The 22,694-nt window shown below is 47.1% G+C and overlaps 1 protein-coding gene across 1 annotated transcript in view; it reads right to left on the bottom strand.

Moving 5' to 3' along the window:
- The window catches only part of LOC141055838 (uncharacterized), a 53,317-nt gene extending 34,953 nt beyond the window's left edge, over positions 1–18,364 (bottom strand). The window contains exon 1 of the mRNA XM_073552548.1: positions 18,244–18,364. Within this exon, the coding sequence (XP_073408649.1) occupies positions 18,244–18,354 (111 nt within the window). The 5' untranslated portion in view covers positions 18,355–18,364. The remainder of the gene's footprint in view (positions 1–18,243) is intronic.
- Positions 18,365–22,694: the final 4,330 nt, after the last annotated feature.

Below are 22,694 nucleotides of genomic sequence, written 5' to 3'. Positions count from 1 at the left end.
ACAAGATGGAAGAACTAGAAGCAGAGATATTTACAGGCAACTATGACATAGTGGGAATAACCGAGACATGGTTAGATGAAAGCTATGACTGGGCAGTTAACTTACAGAGTTATAGTCTGTTTACAAAGGATCGTACAAATGGGAGAGGAGGAGGGGTTTGTCTTTATGTAAAGTCTTGTCTAAAGTCCACTTTACGGGAGGATATTAGCAAAGGGAATGAGGATGTCGAGTCACAAGGATCGAAATACATGGAGGGAAAAATAGTAACAAAATTCTCATTGGGGTCTGTTACCCCCAAATATAACAGGAATCATGGAAAGTCTACTACTAAGGCATATAGATGAAGCTGCAACCCATAATGAAGTCCTTGCTATGGGGGACTTAAACTACCTGGATATTAACTGGGAAACAGAGACCTGCAAAACCCATAAAAGCAACAGGTTTCCGCTAATAACCAAAAAAATTTATCTTTCACAATTGGTGCAGAATCCAACAAGAGGAGCAACACTTTTAGACCTAATACTATCTAACAGACGTGACAGAATAACAAATCTGCAGGTCGTCAGGCATCTAGGAAATAGCGACCACAATATTGTACAGTTTCACTTGTCTTTCACTAGGTGGACTTGTCAGGGAGTCACAAAAACACTGAACTTTAGGAAGGCAAAGTTTGACCAGCTTAGAGATGCCCTTAATCTGGTTGACTCAGACAATGTCATCGGAAACAAGACTACAGTTAATAAATGGGAAATGTTTAAGAACATCCTAAATAGGCACTGTAAGCGGTTTACACGTTGTGGGAATAAAAGGACAAGAAATCGGAAAAAACAATGTGGCTAAACAAAGAAAAGGGGCAATTAACAGTAAAAAAATAGAATTAGACTTACCGGTAATTCGGTTTCTAGAAACCTTCCACGACAGCATAGGAGGTTGTCTCCACGCCCTAATGGGGGACAGGAAGCACGAGAGGTTAAAAGATCCCTCCCACCTCCCTCTCACCAGTGACTTATAACTGATCACCAGAGCACCGGTTACCTTAAGATTCTCAGAATTTTGTCCAAGAATACAGGGAGGGAAATAGTGGTGTCGTGGAAGGTTTCTAGAAACCGAATTACCGGTAAGTCTAATTCTATTTTCTCTGGCAACCTTCCACGACAGCATAGGAGGCATAACAACCTATACTGCACTGGGGGGGACAACGGCCTGAAGAACTTTTCGGCCAAAGACTAAATCCCTGTTGGACACAAGGTCCAACCTGTAGTGTTTAGTGAAAGTATGTAAGGAGGACCAGGTTGCTGCCTTACAAATCTGCTCTGAAGATGCGCCTGCCCTCTCAGCCCATGAAGTAGAGGTAGATCGCGCTGAATGCGCTTTGATCCCCATAGGGGGTGTGATGTTCAGCGCTAAGTATGCTTCAGAGAAGGCTTTCTTAATCCAATTGGCAATGGTGTTCTTTGCCACCTTCTTTCCTTTGTTTGGACCAGACGTATGGACGAATAGGTTGTGGTCGACTCTATAGGGTTTGGTACACTCCAGGTAGTGGAGAATTATGTGCCTTACATCCAGCGTATGAAGCACCTCTTCTTTAGTGTTCGCTGGGTTTTGACAGAATGAGGGAAGAATTATATTCTGTGATCTATGGAAGTCAGACACAACCTTTGGTAGGAAGTAACGACGGATCAAGGGAGAGAACTATGGAATCATCTCTAATGGTTAGATAGGGTTCCCTGATTGAGAGAGCTTGGAGCTCTCCTATTCGCCTTGCTGAGGTTATTGCTATAAGGAAGGCCACCTTACAGGAGAGGAGCTGAGAAGTACAGGATGCCAAGGGCTCAAATGGTGATTGAGTGAGTCCCGTAAGTACCACATTCAAGTCCCATGGTGGAATGGCGACTAGCTTCTTTGGATGTAGTCTAGTGGCTGATGTCATGAATCTTCTTATCCACCTGTGGTTGGCCAAGTCACAGTCAAACATAAAGCTTAATGCTGATACCTGTACTTTCAGTGTGCTAGGCCTTAGACCTAGTTCAAGACCTCTCTGTAAGAAATCCAGGATATGGGAAATGTTAGGGTTTCCTGGGTCAGGCAAATCTGGCAGACACCATGAGGAAAACTTCTTCCATATTTTGTTATATATGGCAATGGTGACTGGTTTCCTAGACTTCTGAAGGGTTTTAATTACTGCCTCTGATAGCCCTTTGGCCCTCAAGATCTGGGTTTCAGTAACCAGGCCGCTAACTTCATTCCCCGGAGGTTTGGGTGATGTAGAGGGCCCTGCAAGAGAAGGTCATCTTCCAGGGGTAGGAGGAATGGGCCCGTCTACCTGTAGCTCTGTAGTTAGAGAGAACCAGCTCCTCTCTGGCCATAGCGGAGCTACTAGGATGGTTGGGGTTCGATCCTCCAGGATTTTCCTCAGGGTTGCGGGAAGGATCGGAACTGGCGGGAAGGCATATGCCAGACGAAACCTCCATTTGTGGGCAAAGGCATCTACCCCCAGGGATCTGTCCCCGGGGTTCAGGGAGAAGTAGTTTCCCACTTGAGCATTCTCTCTTGAGGCTAGTAAATCCACCTCCGGGAGGCCCTATCTGTTGACCAGCTTCGGAAAGATCAGGCTCCACTCGCCAGGCTGGATGGATTTTCTGCTTAGGAAATCTGCCTGAAGATTGGAGGTACCCTTTAGGTGGACTGCTGTTAGAGAACGGAGGTGTCTTTCGGCCCAGCAAAATATTCGGCCCTAAAGGCTCTTTAGACTGCTGGTTCTTGTGCCACCTTGGTGCCTGAGATGGGCCACTGTTGTTATGTTGTCTGAGTAGACTCTGATATGCTGGCCCTGGACTAGGTGTCTTGCTGCCAGGAGAGCCTCCTCCACCGCTTTCAGTTACCTGAAGTTTGAGAATTTTGTACTCACTTTCTGGCTCCACAACCCCTGGAATGGTTGTCGGGACACTACGGCTCCCCAGCCCTTCTTGCTGGCATCTGACATTACCGTGACCAAGGGGATCTGGGACCAGTTGACTCCCCTGCACAGGTTTTTGCGATCTATCCACCATGCTAGTGAAGCTTTCACTCTTCCTGGGGTATGGACTCTTTTGTTCAGGCAGGTGTGATCTCTGTTCCAGTTCCCTTAGATATGGGACTGGAGTATTCTGGAGTGGGCCTGTGCCCAAGGCACTGACTGGATGCAGGAGGTCATTGACCCCAGTATGGACATGGCTGACCTGAGGGTCGGGGACCTCTGTTTCCTGAAGCTCGAGATCCTTGATATTATGGACCCCTGATGTTCCTCCGGGAGGTAGGACATTTGTTTCTTTGAATCTAGGATTATTCCTAAGAATTTTACCTCCTGGGAGGGTTGGATCTGCGACTTTCCTATATTCGGGATCCACCCCAATGATTGGAGAATACCTAGGGTTTGAGTCACCTGGATTTCCAGGGTCTGGTAGGAGGCTCCTTTTATCAGGTCATCCAGGTAGGGTATCATAGAATCATAGAATCATAGAATCGTAGAGTTGGAAGGGACCTCCTGGGCCATCTGGTCCAACCCCCTGCTCAAAGCAGGATTCGCTAAATCATCCCAGTCAGATGTCTGTCCAGCCTCTGTTTGAAGACTTCCATTGAAGGAGAACTCACCACTTCTCGTGGCAGCCTGTTCCACTCATTGATCACTCTAACTGTCAAAAAGTTTTTTCTAATATCTAATCTGTGTCTCCTCCCATTCAGTTTCATCCCATTGCTTCTAGTCTTTCCTTGTGCAAATGAGAATAAAGTTGATCCTTCTACAATGTGACAGCCCTTTAGATATTTGTAGACAGCTATTAAGTCTCCTCTCAGTCTTCTCTTTTGCAAACTAAACATTCCCAAATCCTGCAACCTTTCCTCATAAGACAGGGTTTGCAGACCGGTCACCATTCTGGTCGCTCTTTTCTGAACTTGCTCCAGTTTGTTGATGTCTTTTTTAAAATGTGGTGCCCAAAACTGGACACAATATTCCAGATGAGGTCTGACCAAAGAGGAGTAGAGGGAAATAATGACTTCACGTGATCTAGACTGTATGCTTCTGTTAATACATCCTAGAATTGCATTTGCCTTTTTTGCTGCTGCATCACACTGTTGACTCATATTCAGTCTGTGATCTATTAGTATACCCAAGTCTTTTTCACATGTGCTGTCACTTAGCCCTATTCCTCCCATTCTATATATGCTTTTTTCATTTTTATTGCCCAGATGTAGTACTTTGCATTTCTCCCTGTTAAAAACCATTCTGTTAGTTGCTGCCCACTTCTCCAGTTTATTTAAATCTTTTTGAATCCTCTCTCTCTCTTCTCTAGTATTAGCTATCCCTCCTAGCTTTTTGTCATCAGCAAATTTAATCAGTTTACCCTCAATTCCTTCATCTAAATCGTTGATAAAGATGTTGAACAATACAGGGCCCAGGACAGAGCCCTGTGGTACCCCACTTGAGACATTCTTCCAACTGGATGTGCAGCCATTTACGACCACTCTTTGGGTCCGATCACTAAGCCAGTTATGAATCCACCTAACAGTTGCCTTGTCCATTCCATACTTGTCCCAAAATCCTTTATTATTGCTTTTGACATCTCTTGCAAGCCTCAATTCATTTTCAGCTTTAGATAATCTGATTTGTGCCCTGCAGGTTCTGCAGACAGCATTATATTCTTCTTTAGATATGCCTCCCTCTTTCCATTTTATAAACATTTTTTCTTCCTTTTTAGCATGTGCTTAAGTTCTGTGTTCACCCATCCTGGTTTCCTTAAATGCTTCCTATTCTTCCCTCTTTTCGGAATTGTTAACAACTGTGCTTTGAGAATTTCATTTTTCAAGATTTCCCATCCTTCCTGGACATTTTTGTCTTTAAGGATATCCAGCCATTGGATCCCTCCAATTATCTTTCTGAATCCCTTAAAATCTGCCTTTCTGAAATCTAACCTTGACGTCTGAGTCTTCACAGGTCTTCCGCCTCTAGTTATCCAAAATTCTAAAATAGCATGGTCGCTACCTCCTAGGGTTCCAGCCACTTTTACCTCCTCAACCATTTCCTCCCTGTTTATAAGGATTAGATCCAAGGTAGCAGTTCCCCTTGTTTTCTCCCCTACCTTTTGGAAGATAAAGTTGTCAGCAAGAGAGGATAAGAATTTCCTTGACCTGTTAGTTTTGCCTGAGAGAGATTCCCAACAAATGTCTGGATAGTTGAAATCTCCCATTACAACTATGTCATATTTTTTGGAGAACTTGGCCATTTGATGCATAAAGAGTTCATCCATATCTTCAGCTTGCACAGGCGGCCTGTAGTAAATGCCTACAATGGTGTCCTTTCCATTGTTCTGTCCTTGTATTCTTACCCAAACAGTTTCCAAAGAACTCCCAGTCTCTAAAGCTTCAATCTCTGTGCAGATATACGCGTTTCTAACATACAATGCGACACCCCCTCCTCGTTTATCAAGTCTGTTTCTTGCAAATAAGTTGTATCCTTCTAGTCTTGTATTCCAATCATGTGTATTGTCCCACCAAGTTTCAGTGATTCCAATGACATCATATTTCTTTTCCTGTGTTAGTAGTTCCAATTCTCCTTGTTTGTTGCCCATGCTTTGTGCATTAGTATAGAAACATTTTAGTTTGTGATTGGTTTCTCTTTCTCCAATATTTTTATTAATTAGATTCTTTCGTCTTTGTTCTTCCTTTCCACTTCTAATAGCAGAGTTCTCAATAGCATTTGTCAGGTGTATGGCTTTTTCTGGTCTTTTGCTTCCCTTCCCATGTTGTTCTAGTTTAAAGCTCTCCTTACAAGTGTAGCAAGGCGACTTCCAAATACATGCTTTCCAGTCTTCGTAAGGTGCACCCCATCTCTAGCAAGTAGTCCATCGTATAAGTAGTTCACTCCGTGATCCAGAAATCCAAATCGTTGCTGACGGCACCATCGACGTAGCCAGTTGTTCACCTGCAGAATCTTATTCCACCTCCTTGTTCCATGGCCATCCACTGGGAGGATGGAAGAGAAGACCACCTGCGCTCCCAGTTCTTTCACTTTCTTGCCTAAGTCTTCAAAGTCTCTGCAGATGGTTTCCAGGTCGTTTCTTGCGGTGTCATTTGTCCCCACATGTAGTAGCAGGAATGGGTAGTCATCTGTAGGTCTGAAGAGTCCTGATATCCTGTCAGACACATCTTTAATTTTTGCACCTGGAAGACAGCACATTTCTCTTGAAGTTATATCCGGTCTGCAGATAGCAGCCTCTGTTCCTCTCAACAGGGAATCCCCCATGACCACCACTCTCCGTTTCTTCTTCACAACATTTTTCTTTCTCCATCCAGGAGGACTCTGAAGGCGTACAAGGTTGCTGTTTGTTGGCAAAGTCTTATCCTGATGTATTTCTTCATCGTTTTCCTGCGTGAGAGCCTGGTACTGGTTTCTGAGAAGTATGGGTGCTGACTGCCTCCTGATCCTCCTGCTTCTCTGGGTCACATGTCTCCATTCCTCTGTTTCTTCAGGTGCACTTCGAATTTCTTCTCTTTCTGTAACATGAAGAGATAATTCTGCTCTGTCCAAGAACTCTTCACCTTCCTTAATGATCTTCAACGTAGCTAACCTCTCTTCGAGATTTTGCAACTTTTCCTCCAACAGGGACACAAGCTTGCATTTGTGGCATGTGAAGTTTGGCTTTTCCACTGGTAAATCTGTGAACATGTAGCAAGAAATGCAGCTCACCAAATGGCTCCTGGCCTCTTCCATCTTGAGATTTCTTAAAAACGATGAAAGATGAGCCAAAATTCGCGCACCGATAGGCGTGCGGTTTTTCCGATTTCCTCTTTTCAGCTGCAACGGCCAAAACCCAGTGATCGTTGAGCTCGCGGAGACTCTTCACTTATCCCAGAAGGCACTGGGAATATGCAAATGATCTCCTCAAGACTCTTCCCCATATACCCTGGCTTCTGATGTGGGACACAGCTTCCGCCATAATCTTGGAAAATACTCGAGGGGCAGAGGATATCCCAAAGGGAAGTACATTGTACTGATAGTGCCTGATTTCTGGACCCTGATGGATCGCAAACCTTAGATACTTCCTGTGAGAAGGATGTATGGGAATGTGGAAATAGGCATCCCTCAGGTCTATGGTTGCCATGAAGTAAGCCGGCCCTATCAGCGGAATGGCGGTCTTTACCGACTCCATATTGAATCGGCGGTATGCGATGTGTTGGTTGAGGCCTTTCAGATTTATTATTATTCTTGCCTCTCCTGTGGGCTTTTTCACTAGGAACAGTCTGGAATAATGCCCCCTTCCCTGTTCCTCCACAGGGAACCTGGGAGATAGCATTTGATTGTAGCAGGCGCTGAATGCCGGATTTTAGTGCTGGAGTCTCCAGAGGTGGTAGGGAGGTAACTCTTATACCCCCCGGGGGGAGGATTCAAATTCTAGCAGTAGGCCCTCTTTGATCACACTGAGGACCCAGGGGCTGTTGGAAATCAACTGCCAAGAATGAAAGAACCTCAAAAGTCTTCCCCCCACCGGGGTCGAGTCATTGTTTCTCTTGTGGCTGTTGCTGCTGCTGCTGGGGGACCAGGATATTCTTGCCTCTCCCTTTAGCATAACTCCATCTTCCTGTCTTTCCCTTCCCTCTCGGCTGGGATGACTGATTCTGTGGAGCTAGAAAAAGACGCTTTTTTGTGGACCTCTGCTCAGGAAGCACCTTGTTTTTATCTGTGGCCTTTTCAAGAATTTCATCCAAGGCAGGGCCGAAGACATGTTCACCCCTGAAGGGCAAAGAGCAGAGTTTAAACTTGGAGGTAACATCCCCGCTCCACGTTTTAAGCCAGAGGGCAGAATTGGACTGTACCATAGCCCTGGCAGAGGTGCGGATCACCTCCATTGATGTGTCTGCCAGGAAGCCTGTAGCTCTCAGTAGTATAGGAAGGGAGGTAAGGAGGTCACCCCTTGGGGTTCCCCGAGAAATATGACTCTCTAGCGCCTCTATCCATTGAAAGAGGGACCTAGAGACGCAAGTGGACGCAATTCCTGACTTTAAGGCAAAGGCAGAGGTTTCCCAGGCCTTCCTTAGGAGGCTTTCTGCTTTACGGTCCATAGGGTCCCTAAGCTGAGACGCATCATCAAACAGAAGGACAGTCTTCTTCACCACCCTTGCCACCTGGACATCAACCTTTGGGATGTCCCATTTAAATTCCTCTCCCTCCAGGGGGAACCTATGCCTGAGTTCCGAAGGGGCCGAGTAGCACTTTTCTGGGTACTCCCATTCCTGGGAGATCATATCTACTATGCTCCTATGTACTGGAAAACCTGTTCGTTTGGGTCCCTCAAATCCCCCGAACATGCGGTCCTGTGCTGACTGCGCAACGGATTCCTCCTCTAGCCCCATGGTGGCACGTACTGCACCGACCAGCTCCTCCACATATTCCGTGGAAAGGAGGTATCTCCTAGTTTCGGCTGATTTAGAGGTTCTCGGTTGTTCCCAATTTTCGGAGCCTGAATTGTATGACCTTTCTGATTCGGACTCTGAGTCCTCTATTTGAATCTTCCTTTTTTTTGGGTTTGGTGAGCCCACAATCGGAGGAAGTGGAGGTGGTGGAGGGGGGAGACAGGGCAGCCAGAGAGGTCTGGACCTGATGAGTAACCAGGCTGCGTATTTCGTCAGTGACGGGTGCTCAGCCCTGACCACCCTGTCCGTGCAAGCCTGACACAATTTTTTCACCCAATTTGAAGGAAGATTTGCACTGCATATGGCACATTTGGCCGACTTGCTGGTGGTATTGGTGCTTTTGTGGGCAGACTTTTCTCCCTAAAAAGGAAGGGGGAGAAGCATTTTGAGGACCTCTATACCCGGATCTCACCACTAGGACCCACCCCAGGTAACACTCACTGTGGTTGGGGCAGCGCTGGGCTCTGCAGACACAGGGCAGGAAGAACCGTCCATGCTGACAGTGGATTTTGTCTTACCTGTCGGCGTCTTCCGGCGGGTTAATGAGTTAACCCCACCCTCAGCGCAGTTTTTTCATTTCCCCCTCCTCCTCCCTGGGTCCCGGGGCAGGCACAGCAAGCGCTGGCGAGCTCCACACACCAGCAGCTGAATGGGGGCCGCCATGACAGGAAACCGTCATACATAACCCTGGAAGTGACCCGCGTGTGACGTCACTTCCGGGTTACCGCACGGCGTGCAGCAGGAGGAGAGAACGGAGAGCTGCCCTAGGGGAGCACGGGTGGGCCAAGAAGGTCCCGTGTTCTAAGAAGACGGGAGCAGCACAGAGGAGGGGAGGCAGCGCCACTGACCACCACTGCCCGGCTTAAGAAATTCCAGGTACGCTGCAGCAGCCGGCCACACAGCATACTGAACCACTCCATGCCCCATGGGGGACAGGAAAGACACTGGTGAGAGGGAGGTGGGAGGGACCTTTTAACCTCTCGTGCTTCCTGTCCCCCATTAGGGCGTGGAGACAACCTCCTATGCTGTCGTGGAAGGTTGCTAGAGAAAAAGCATTTAAACTACTAAAGCAGGACGGCACCGTTGAAGCTCTAATAAACTATAGGGAGAAAAATACTTTATCTAAAAAACTAATTAAAGCTGCCAAAAGGAAACAGAGAAGCACATTGCTAAGGAGAGTAAAACTAATCCCAAACTGTTCTTCAACTACATCAATAGTAAAATAATCAAAGTGAAAGTGTAGGCCCCTTAAAAAATTGTGAGGAAAGAATGGTTGTAGATGACAAGGAAAAAGCTATTAAACACCTTCTTCTCCACGGTATTGACGGTGGAAAATAAAATGCTAGGTGAAATGTCGAGAGACAAAGAAAACCCTGTATTAAGGGTCACCAATATAACCCAAGAAGAGGTGCAAAACCGTCTAAATAAGATTAAAATAGATAAATCTCCAGGGCCAGATGGCATACACCCACGAGTTCTAAGAGAACTAAGTAATGTAATAGACAAACCATTATTTCTTATATTTAGGGACTCTATAGCTACAGGGTCTGTTTCACAGAACTGGCGCATAGCAAATATGGTACCAATATTCAAAAAGGGCTCTAAAAGTGAACCTGGAAATTATAGGCCAGTAAGTCTAACCTCTATTGTTGGTAAAATATTTGAAGGGTTTCTGAGGGATGTTATTCTGGATTATCTCAATGAGAATAACTGTTTAACTCCATATCAGCATGGATTTATGTCAAACCAATCTAATCAGTTTTTATGAAAAGGTAAGCTATAGACTGGACCAAGGTGAGTCATTGGACGTGGTATATCTTGATTTTTCCAAAGCGTTTAATACTGTGCCACACAAGAGGTTGGTACACAAAATGAGAATGCTGGGTCTGGGAGAAAATGTGTGTAAATGGGTAAGTAACTGGCTTAGTGATAGAAAGCAGAGTGTGGTTATAAATGATATATTCTCTAACTGGGTCACTGTGGCCAGTGGGGTACCGCAGGGGTCGGTGTTGGGACCTATTCTCTTCAACATATTTATTAACGATCTGGTAAAAGGTTTACACAGTAAAATATCGATATTTGCAGGTGAGACAAAACTATGTAAAGCAGGCAATACAAGAGAAGATAGTATTCTGCTACAGATGAATCTGGATAAGTTGGAAACTTGGGCCAAAAAGTGGCAGATGTGGTTTAACAATGATAAATGTAAGGTTATACACATGGGAAGAAGGAATAAATATCACCATTACACACTGAACGGTAAACCACTGGGTAAATCTGACATGAGGAAGGACTTGGGGATCCTAGTTAATGATAAACTTACCTAGAACAGCCAGTGCCAGGCATAGGCTGCCAAGGCAAACAGGATCATGGGGTGCATTAAAAGAGGTCTGGATACACATGATGAGAGCATTACATTGCCGCTGTACAAATCCCTGGTTAGACCACACTTAGAGTACTGTGTACAGTTTTGGGCACCAGTGCTCAGGAAGGATATAATGGAACTAGAGAGAGTACAAAGGAGGGCATCAAAATTAATAAAGGGCATGGAGGAACTACAATACCCAGGGAGATTAGCAAAATTAGGATTATTTAGTCTAGAAAAAAGACGACTGAGGGGCGATCTAATAACCATGTATAAGTATATAAGGGGGACAATACAAATATCTCTCCGAGGATCTGTTTATACCAAGGAAGGTGAAGGTCACAAAGGGGCATTCTATGCGTCTGAAGGAGAGAAGGTTTTCCACCAACATAGAAGAGGATTCTTTACTGTTAGGGCAGTGAGAATCTGGAACTCCTTGCCTACGGAGGTGGTGATGGGGAATTCAGTCGAGGGGTTCAAGTGAGGCCTGGATGTCTTCCTGGAACGTAACAATATTGTATCTTACAGTTATTAGGTTCTTTAGAAGGACCTTGATCTGGGGATTTATTCTGACAGAATATAGGCTGAACTGGATGGGCAAATGTCTTTTTTTGGCCTTGCTAACTATGTTACAATGTTGCTTCTCAATGACCTTCTTGAGCATCGCCTTCAAGGTCTTATTGAAGCGCTCTACTAGGCCGTCTGTCTGCGGATGGTAGACTGAGGTTTGCAGCTGGGCAATCTGAAGGACCTTACACAATTCACTAATCACCTTGCTCATGAACGGGGTTCCTTGGTCAGTCAAGATCTCCTTCAGTAGACCTGTCAATGCAAAAAATGAACAAGTTCCCTGGCGATACTCTTGGCCGAGGCGTTTCTGAGGGGCACTGCATTATTTGTTCCTGTGTTTTCTCAACCCCCAGATGTCCGCCCAAAACATGTGAACAAAACATGTCTAACACCCTCCGCCAGTAGGGACCTGGGACCAAAAGCTGCTCCACTATCCCCCCTCCCCTCAGTGTGGTTACCCGATATAGTAGCTCGCCATTCATGGCGAAATGTGGAAACCTAATGTCAGCCCCCGGCTCTTGAGCAACCCCATCAATTACAGACACATTTTCAAATGCATTCTTTAGGGTAATATCCTGCATCTGAGCAAAGCCAAAATTTTCCTCAGAAACCCCCAGATCAGGAACCTCAGCCTCACCTACCTCCGCCTCATGCTCATCACCCGCCATGACACATAAGGGGAACTCCTCCACCTCTGGCTGTGACGGGGATTGAGCAGGATTGGGCTGGCTTCTGTCTGAGTCACTTATCATTGCAGCTTTTCCCCACAAGTCCCAAAACAGGCTGAAGTCCCGGCCTATTATCATGGGGTGTAGCAAGTATTTCACAACCCCGACCTCATGGGATGCAGCGCCACAGTTGTATTTTTTACAGACTCTGGAAATGGGGTAGTTCTTGGCATCGCCGTGGATACAGAGGACACCAAGGTGTTTCCCTGGAATCAGCTGGTGGGGGAGTGTAGACCTTATAAGGGTCACCAAACTCCCCCAGTCCAATAGTCCTGATAAGAGCACCCCATTTATGGTCACAGGACATGACTGAGGCCCATCCCCAGGCTGATGGTCCACATTTCAAGCAGGGTAAGCGAAATATGAGCAGCGCCAGATAAGAATGTAGTCCATCTGCTCAGCAAAGGACAATGGGCAGCGACGTGTTCAGGACCGTGACACCGCCAACAGATCAAGTCCTTACCAGCAGTCTTTTGCACCCCTTCAACAGGACCATGGGACCTTGGACCTACCCCAATGGTGGCTCTATTACCCCTCTTTTGGGACTCAGGCTCCTGCTGGGTACCCCAGTATGGAGATGCACCACCCCCCGGCTTCTTAAGGGACCTCTCGACCACCTAGTTTCTTTCTACTAGGCCGACATGGTCATCCGCATTCCGAGTATCCCTCTGGGCCACCCATGTCTGTACCGACCTAGGAGGAGGATTAATGAACCTGTCCATTACAACCCGCTCCACCATCTGGGCTTGGGTAGTGTCACGCTTACCGCTGCTGGCTCCGCCCCCGCTACCTCCGCCGTCGCTGCAGCCGCTGCTAATGCTGCCTCTGCCTCCGCTCTTGTGCCTGCGCTGTCCACAGCACCCCGGCGCACTCGCCGCTCCCGGCGCGCTCCCGCAGCAGGCGCACGTCATCCTGCTCCCCTACTTCCGGTCCCGCGGTCTGCCTCTGTGCTCCGTCGGGTGCGCATGCGCACCTCGCACCATAGACTGCAGCACAGGCCGAACCACTCTATCCCTTTTCCTCCGTGACCCTGGAGGACCCTGACCCGGAAGTCCTGCAGAACGTCCTATATAAGGTAGCCTCGCCCCCTGCTCAGTGCCTGATTATCATTTGTGTCTCATGACTGATTGCGGGTCCACGCTCTCCTGCGTTTCCCGTGCCTAGCGCCCTACTCTGTGACTATTGCCCTGTCTTGTCTCTCCTTGTGACCTCCTTTGTATTCACTTCCAGAGTCCGCTCATTCCAGCCTGTTCCTGCCTTCACCTGCGTCTTCACCAGTGTTCGTCCATCCCAACCCGTGCCTGCCTCCTCCTGTGCCGCCAGCCTTCCTCTCCCCCCGGTCCTGCAGCAGTCTCCCTTGTGGTCGCTGGTCTCTCCTTTCCATCTTCCAGCCCGTCACTCGTCTGTCTCCCTCTCCAGCTGTTCCCAGGTATCAGCTTCCGCGGCGATAGTCTCCCCAGGGCCTGCCCCTAATGCTCCCTGTATAGGGGGTGGTACACCTGGCCAGCTCACCCAGGGGAGGTTCGTCGTCACGGTCCTGAGGGTTTACCTCTGGAGTCTACCTAGCCTCACAGGTAGAGGACTCCGGCTGCAACCATTTCTGCACCAGGTGGAGTAAGTCGAACATTTGGGAGTGTGGTGGCTTATCACCTCAATACACCAATGATGAACCCTTTGGGCTCGGACAAAGTCACCCCTGAGCATGCCAGTTTCTCAGTCTTCGGACATATTCTGGGGCATCTTGTAAGGCCAGGTCGTAATAAGCCTTTCTGGGGCTCGCCGGTTAGATAGGGGGAAATCACCTCCGCCCACTGTTCTGGCGGCAGGCTCTCTCGCTCCGTCACCCGCTCAAACACAGTCAGAAATGCCTCTACACCATCACCCGGGGTCATTTTCTGCATCACTCGTCTTACCGCCTTCCGGATGTGCGTGTCGTCACCTGGACTTCTGGGCTGGGCTTCCGGTCTTCCCCGAACTGCCTCAGCAAGCAACTTGATCTGCTGTTGCTGCTGTCTTGACTGGTTCTGATGCTGCTGCAGTTGCTGGATGAGCAACTTACTCATCTCCTGATGGGCCAGCTGTTGTTACTGCTGCACGCTCACCAGATTCTTGAGGCGGTCCTCCATTTTGATTGACGCCGTCGTCTGGCCTGCGGCCTCCCTTTACCCAGGACATGCGGTTTTGACCACGACTGCAACTGACATTCCCGAAACGATGCCCGCATTCAAAACACCACTTGTGATAGATGACTCACGTGGCGGCACACAGAGGTAAAAAACATGGGAACACAGTCTCTTTAAATCTTCATTGGTTTATTGTAAGGCAGCATTAACCAACTCGTGGGGAAACAAACTCAGCCTTTCTGGCTAAAACAGGAACAAAACAACAAAAAAACAAAATGCTGCAACACAGTCCGTATGTTGCGGGCGGCACCCCGCTCTGGAGCAGCACAGGTTCAGTCTGTGCTCGACGAGCCACAAAGCCTCTGGAGACTCGTCTCTCCAGGCTAGCTGAACCCAGACTGCCTGTAGAGCTTGGTTATTTAAACCCAAGCATGTGACATCCCTATCATGTGATTGATCACATGATCATGACCTCATGCAGGTCCTGGCAGGGGAGATAAAGTGGACCTTCTCCTACCCGCTCTATGAAGGTGCACATAAAATTAGTCCTTTTTATGCAACATAACCCTCACAACACGTAGTGTGCTGGAGAAAAATGCTCTGGTTTCATATCACTTACGCCATTAAGCGCAGTGACACATCTCTCCCCTCTATCACCTTACCAGGGACTCTGTCACAATATATATAAGCAGTTGTTGGCTAACCAATCAGACATTGTAATAGTAGACAAGAATCAGAAGATAGCAATGATAATAGATGTGGCAGTGCCAAGTGACAGCAACATCAGAAAGAATGAATATGAGAAGCTGGAGAAATACCAGGGCTTCAAAGAACTGGAGAAGATGTGAAAGGTGAAGGCAACAGTGATTCCAGTGGTGATAGGAACACTCGGAGCAGTGACCCCTAAGTTGGAAGAATGGCTTCCACAGGTCCCAGGAGCAACATCTGAGCTCTCTGTCCAGAAAAGTACAATGCTGGGAACAACTAAGATCCTGCGCAGAACCCTCAAAATCCCAGGCCTCTGGTAGAGGACCCGAGAATGAGAAAGGACAACCAAGACCACCCCCATCGGGGGTGAGAAGGAAATTTTTTGGTTAATGTGTATATATATATATATATATATATACACTCACTGGCCACTTTATTAGGTACACCATGCTAGTAAGGGGTTGGACCCCCTTTTGCCTTCAGAACTGCCTCAATTCTTCGTGGCAGAGATTCAACAAGGTGCTGGAAGCATTCCTCAGAGATTTTGGACCATATTGACATGATGGCATCACACAGTTGGCGCAGATTTGTCGGCTGCACATCCCTGATGCGAATCTCCCGTTCCACCACATCCCAAAGATGCTCTATTGGATTGAGATCTGGTGACTGAGGAGGCCATTTGAGTACAGTAAACTCATTGTCATGTTCAAGAAACCAATCTGAGATGATTCGAGCTTTATGACATGGCGCATTATCCTGCTGAAAGTAGCCATCAGATGTTGGGTACATTGTGGTCATAAAGGGATGGACATGGTCAGCAACAATACTCAGGTAGGCTGTGGCGTTGCAACGATGCTCAATTGGTACCAAGGGGCCCAAAGAGTGCCCAGAAAAAATTCCCCACACCATGACACCACCACCACCAGCCTGAACCGTTGATACAAGGCAGGATGGATCCATGCTTTCATGTTGTTTACGCCAAATTCTGACCCTACCATCCGAATGTCGCAGCAGAAATCGAGACTCATCAGACCAGGCAACGTTTTTCCAATCTTCTACTGTCCAATTTCGATGAGCTTGTGCAAATTGTAGCCTCAGTTTCCTGTTCTTAGCTGAGAGGAGTGGTACCCAGTGTGGTCTTCTGCTGCTGTAGCCCATCTGCCTCAAAGTTCGACGCACTGTGCGTTCAGAGATGCTCTTCTGCCTACCTTGGTTGTAACGGGTGGCAATTTGAGTCACTGTTGCCTTTCTATCAGCTCGAACCAGTCTGCCCATTCTCCTCTGACCTCTGGCATCAACATGGCATTTCCGGCCACAGAACTGCCGCTCACTGGATTTTTTTTCTTTTTCGGACCATTCTCTGTAAACCCTAGAGATGGTTGTGCGTGAAAATCCCAGTAGATCAGCAGTTTCTGAAATTCTCAGACCAGCCCTTCTGGCACCAACAATCATGCCACGTTCAAAGGCACTCAAATCACCTTTCTTCCCCATACTGATGCTCGGTTTGAACTGCAGGAGATTGTCTTGACCATGTCTACATGCCTAAATGCACTGAGTTGCCGCCATGTGATTGGCTGATTAGAAATTAAGTCTTAACACACAGTTGGACAGGTGTACCTAATAAAGTGGCCAGTGAGTGTATAATGTAAAACTAGATGGAGGCCTGATGCTCTCGCATTGGGAGGGCGGTAACGTCCGGAGGCAGGCTTTGCAGCATTGAGAATCTCTCCCCCCATGTGCTCACCCACCTATCCACTCTCTCTTTCCCCATGTGCTGACTTCTCGCATCTGTGCTCTCTTCTTTGATCTGTCTACCCCATGTGCTATCCCCCTTGTCTGCTGTCTCTCTCCTTCCTGTGCTGTGTTCTCCCCTCACGTGCTGTCCCTTTTGAGATGACTCCCCCCCTGTGCTCTGTCTGTCTCACACCTGTGCGCTTTCTTTCTCCCCATCTGCTGTCTTCTCCTCTCATGTCATCTCTTGTTTGACCTGTGTACCCCATCACTAAACAGTCAGTGGACACCATGTCAGGCGGAATTTCTAATTAAAGCGGTTTTCCCACGAACAAAAGTTCATTTTAAAAATTGTCTGTGTCTGACCGTGTACGGAGCATACCACATCTCCTGGGCAGGGGAGGAAGCAAAAGACAATACTGACATTAGAGCAAGAGATCACAGAGGATACATTTTGTGAGGTAAAATATTGTTTAATATTTTACCTCACAAAATAAATCCTCTGTGATCCCATGCTGTAATGTCAGTATTGTCATTTGCTTCCTCCCCTGCCCAGGAGATGTGGTATGCTCCGTACACGGTCAAACACAGACAATTTTTAAAACGAACTTTCGTTCGTGGGAAAACCCCTTTAATGTGACCGGCTTCCTCTGCCTGTAGACACGTCGCGCATCTTCCGCCGGGATCAGCCGAATGATTCCCTGCACCTGCGTGGAATACGCGCAGGCGCAGTGCGACGGTGTTCCGCTGGTGGTACCGTACAATAGGTTGGTACCAGCAGCAGTTTCCATATTGAGACACCCATCACTTGGGTGTCCCAATATGGCGGTCGGTGAACTTCCTCCACTTGGAATTCTGGGATACGGTGACATCTGGACAGAATAGGAAATTAAAACATTACAAGGCAATTATATAAATAGATAGAGGGCAGTGAGGGATCAGTGACCTGTCAGAAGCCCATACTGAAGCCATACTGATGAATACCTAAGTACCACATGAAGACCCCCACAGGCTGCCCCGGAGCACAAGCATATCATTAACTCAAAACTGAACATAAAGATTACACAACAACCACAAGACGGATTTCATCACCAGGTATCATTGTAATCAGCATAATGGCGCCGACCTGACACTGTCTGTAGTTACGGAGCACAATCCTGCTGACAGGATCCCTTTAATTAAGCCATTTACGTCACATGGGACATGCCGGGGCCAAAATAAATCCACCGCACTGTACACGCCGGGGCCGATGACTATCCAAACGGTATGCATGTGTGTGTGTGTATATAACACATGCACACTCACACACAATGGAGAAGACACACACATGCACGCTCACCCACACTGCAAAACACATGCACGCTCACACACACGGAAACACACATGCACGCTCACACACATAGGAAAACACAAATGCACGCTTACACGCATGGGAAAACACACATGCAAGCTCACACACACATAGGAAAACACACATACTCTAACCTGCCATGTTTAATTTATCATTTGTCAAATATCGCAACCCTCGCTACTTAGCACAGCAAAAGCTGAGATGGGCAGCTGGAGATGTTACCTGGAGTGTGCAGGGCAGTGTGCACACAGGGCAGTTATCTCGCCAAGTCTTGCTGTCCTGTGCTGCTGCTCCACACGCTGACGCCCCTCCTGGTCCTGGCTGATCGGACATCGCAGACAGATCTGCACACAGAAGAAGAGGATGCTGTGTGCGATCACTATGTAAGTAACGCACCCTCCTCCTCTTCTTAGTTGTGTGCCAGGTAGCGGAGCTGCCCCCTCTCACCACTGCGGGCTCATTGCGGAACCTGGACTTGGCTGCAGCCACATGTGCATGCTATGCACCCTGCCACCCGAGATGCCGCACCACCAGGTGCCTGAAAAATTAAAGGGGCTGGCTGTCAAAAACAGGCTGGCGCCCCCCCCAAGAGGTGGCACACCACATCCTACCAGGCAAATGCCCAGCAGGGTAGAATAGTAATTCAGGCCAGCCCCAGCAGGGGATAATGATGAGTAGTAGTCTGCTCCCACTGTCTCCACCTGTAAAAATAAGGATTAAATAAAAAAAACCTTATACTCACCTGTCCTAAATGTCCCCCACTGTAATCCATGTGACTGCTCATGCAGAGGAGCAAGGGAGAATGACGCCTGCAGCGAGCGGGCCCTGTACCACTCACTGCGGCGCTTAGCGAGCGGTGTCCTGTCACTAACTGAGGTCCATGGCCCGCTCGCTGCAGGCGTCATTCTCCCCGACTCCTCTGCATGAGCGGTCAAGAGCATTACAGGGGGGGGACGATTAGGACAGGTGAGTACATGGATTTTTTTTATCTTATTCTTATTTTTACAGTTGGATACTGTGGGAGCAGACACTACTCTCATCATGGTCCCCCGCTGGTGCTGATCGCAGCAACCCCCAACCTCCGTGGCAAGGCAGGGATACTACCAGGCCCAAAAATAGGGTCAGTATCCCAGGTGTCCTTATTTGCAACATATCTATTTGACACACTAGACCCAATTACGGCTTGCTCTTAGCAACCAATATCCCTGATCCCCACTGTTCAAAATATTTGTGAATTGAGTACCTTACTAGATAAGATTTACATCCATTTAGCGTCTCTATCATTATGGCTCTTTACGGTCACATTTTTTTTTCACAGTGGTGCTTTTTTTATTTTTGCAGGGTATATTAGGGTCAGTGAGGGCAAGCCGACATCGCGTGGGGGTATCATAGGGTAACCACTAGGTCACCAGTATCCCTTTTGCTCACGTGTGTGTCTCCTCTATCATTTAGAAGCCCCATTTTTAATTATTTGTGAATTAAAGCTGTTGTGTATATAGTGAGTGGGTCTTCTTTAGTGTTGTTTAATATGCAAATTAGCCTGTACTAGTCCCAGCCTCTCCTGCTGTAATTACACTTTTGTACGAAAAAAAAAAATTTTTTTGACAAGGCAAAATGGGATAAAATATTAATGAGAACCAACTAGAAAAAAGCCCCTAAAAAATAACTTTTTCTGCAATTATGGTAACTTAAAAGTACCATATATATTCGTGTATAAGCTGACCCGTGTATAAGCCGACCCCTCTAATTTTGCCACAAAAAACTAGGAAAATGTATTGACTCGCGTATAAGCCTAGGGTGGAAAATGCAGCAGCTACTGGTAAATTTAAAAAATAAAAATAGTTACCAATAAAAGTAAAATTAATTGAGACATCAGTAGGTTAAATGTTTTTGAATATCCATATTGAATCAGGAGTCCCATATAATGCTCCATACAGTTCATGATGGCCCCATAACATGCTCCATATAAAATACACCCCATATAATGCTGCACAAAGGTTAATAATGGCCCCATAAGATGCTCCATACAAAATACACCCTGTTGTGAAAGCGTCACCGAGGAGGATAGCAGGCCCAGGCTAAGCCACAGAAAAACCAGAGAGGTTGCGAACTAAGCGGATTCCAGACCCCTGATCCTGTCCACACAACTAGCAGTAGCCGTGGAGCGTACCTACGATGATCCTAGACGCCTCGGCACAGCCGGAGAACTAACTAAGCCTAAAGCAAGAAAGGGGAAATCTAAACTGCCCCGGAGCAGACCCCAAAGGAATAGATAGCCCCCAAACATAAATTGTCAGTGAGAAAAGATGAAAACACAAACGCAGGCAGAGAAATAGACTGAGCAAACGATGGGGCCCACACTGACTAGACAGGACAGGAAACGAAAGACACTGTCTGCAATCATGCAAAAAACCCTGCAAAAAGTCCAATACGTCTGATGCACAAAAACACTGAAGTCGCACGACTTCGCCCCCACTATATCAGCACTCTGGTATATTCTGCAAGCAAAGCAAAAAGAGACCAATATAACAGGGGACAAAACAAACTGGCACAAGCAGTAACATATGAGCGGTGATTCAGCACAGCCCCAGCAGAGCTGGCTGACCCACACAAAGCTGAAATAGAAAAAAAACAAATCAAATGCAAACAGAATAGCAAATGAACCACTTAGCTGAACATTCAGGGAAAGAGCAGGATACATCAGATCTCAGAAGGCACAGGAAGAAAAATCACCAGCAGGGATAGAGGGAGTCAGCTGTCTTAAATCCCAATCAGAAACCCCAGATCTCCAATCGTCTTCCTCATTATCAGGTGGCATGCCTCTGTCAATCAGATCAGCTCCACTACCTCCAGTAACCACCAGAGGGAGCCCAGAAAGAGAACTCTCAACCCCTGTCAATCTCACCAGCTCCACTACCTTCAGTAATCACCAGAGGGAAGCCAGAGAGAGAATTCACAACAACACCCCATATAATGCTACATAAAGGTTAATAATGGCCCATAAGATGCTCCATAGAATAATATGCACCATATGCTGCTCCATAAAGGTTATGGTCCCATAAGATGCTCCATAGAATACCCCCATAAGATGCTTCATAGAATAGGCCCCCATAAGTTGCTCCACAGAATATGCCCTCATAAGATGCGTCATAGAATAGGCCCCCATAAGATGCTCCACAGAATAGGCACCCATAAGATGTGCCACAGAATAGGCCCCATAAGATGCTCCAAAGAATATGCCCCCTTAAGATGCTCCATAGAATATACCCCCATAAGATGCTCCATAGAATAGGCCCCCATAAGATGCTCCACAGAATATGCCCTCATAAGATGCTCGACAGAATAGGCACCCATAAGATGCGCCATAGAATAGGCCCCCATAAGATGCACCACAGAATAGGCCCCATAAGATGCTCCATAGAATATGCCCCCTTAAGATGCTCCATAGAATATGCCCCCATAAGATGCTCCATAGAATATACCCCCATAAGATGCCCCACAGAATAAGCCCCCATAAGATGCTCTACAGAATATGCCCCCATATGCTGCTCCATAGATTTTGCCCCATATGCTGTCGCTGCTGCAAATTAAAAAAAATGACATACTCACCTCTACGTCGTCGGGGGCCAGGTGCCGGTGTCGCTGCTGGCTCAGGACCCCGACACTGGCGATTTTCACCTGTCCTCATTCCCACGCTGCTCGCCGCTGTCTGCCACGTCATCTCTCAGTGACGTTCAGGCAACAGAGGGGGCGGCGGGCACTAACAACATCACGGCGCCCTCTGACCTGAACATCACTGAGGACGCAGCAGACAGCGGCGAGCAGTGTGAGAATGGGGACAGGTGAATACCGCATATACTTACCCCCTCCTGGCGCAGTCTCTGCAGCCCCATTTTCCCACGGTCTCCGGCGCCTGCCTTCAGCGGTCACGTGATACCGCTCATTAAAGACATGAATATGTGCGGAGACCATGGTACAAGCAGGGGGCTGCAGAGACCGCGCTAGGAGGGGGTAAGTATGATCTGACACCCCGGCTCCCCCGCCGACCCCAGGTATATGTAAAGCAAGCTAACGGGGGCACCACCGAAATATTAAAAGGGGATCCAACCCTGGCCTGCAAACTACATATGACAGTCAAAGCAGAAAAGAATAGGCCACAAATCGGGGATCACCCTGAATAGGAATTAGCAAAAATATTACAATTTTTATTTTATTAAATTGAGCACAGCAAACAGCAACAACACATTAAAAACATTTAAAAATGGTCACATATGTGACACATTCAAAAGATATACATATCTCATAATAGAGAACCAAACCTGATAACCACTACCACTTTTCGCGGCGAGAATGTCCATGAAAACTAATACTTAATTAGAAGGTTTTGAAAGCACACTAATACACTGTAGCAATCACAAATGAATCATAGATATCAGTAATGCAGGTATATATTAAGTGGATGTTATCACAAGCTCAAATAATGCCTTGAAACAGTGCATACAATTATATAGCTCTGGCATACTCTTATTCACAATGCGGTACATAAAAAGCAAACATTTCTAGAATGTACTGAATAAACCTCATTTGGAAATAACTCAGCCTGAAATCAGGCTCCAAGAGCAGACCAGATCATCCAGACCAGAAATGGGCTATAAAGAGTGCAAACAACCAAA

The sequence above is a fragment of the Dendrobates tinctorius genome, unplaced genomic scaffold, assembly GCF_039654945.1.
Source record: "Dendrobates tinctorius isolate UK_male_01 unplaced genomic scaffold, ASM3965494v1 ptg000192l, whole genome shotgun sequence".
In the NCBI taxonomy this organism is placed as follows: Eukaryota; Metazoa; Chordata; class Amphibia; order Anura; family Dendrobatidae; genus Dendrobates; species Dendrobates tinctorius.
The sequence above is the reverse complement of the archived record's forward strand: the minus strand, read 5'-3'. Positions and strand labels throughout refer to the sequence as shown.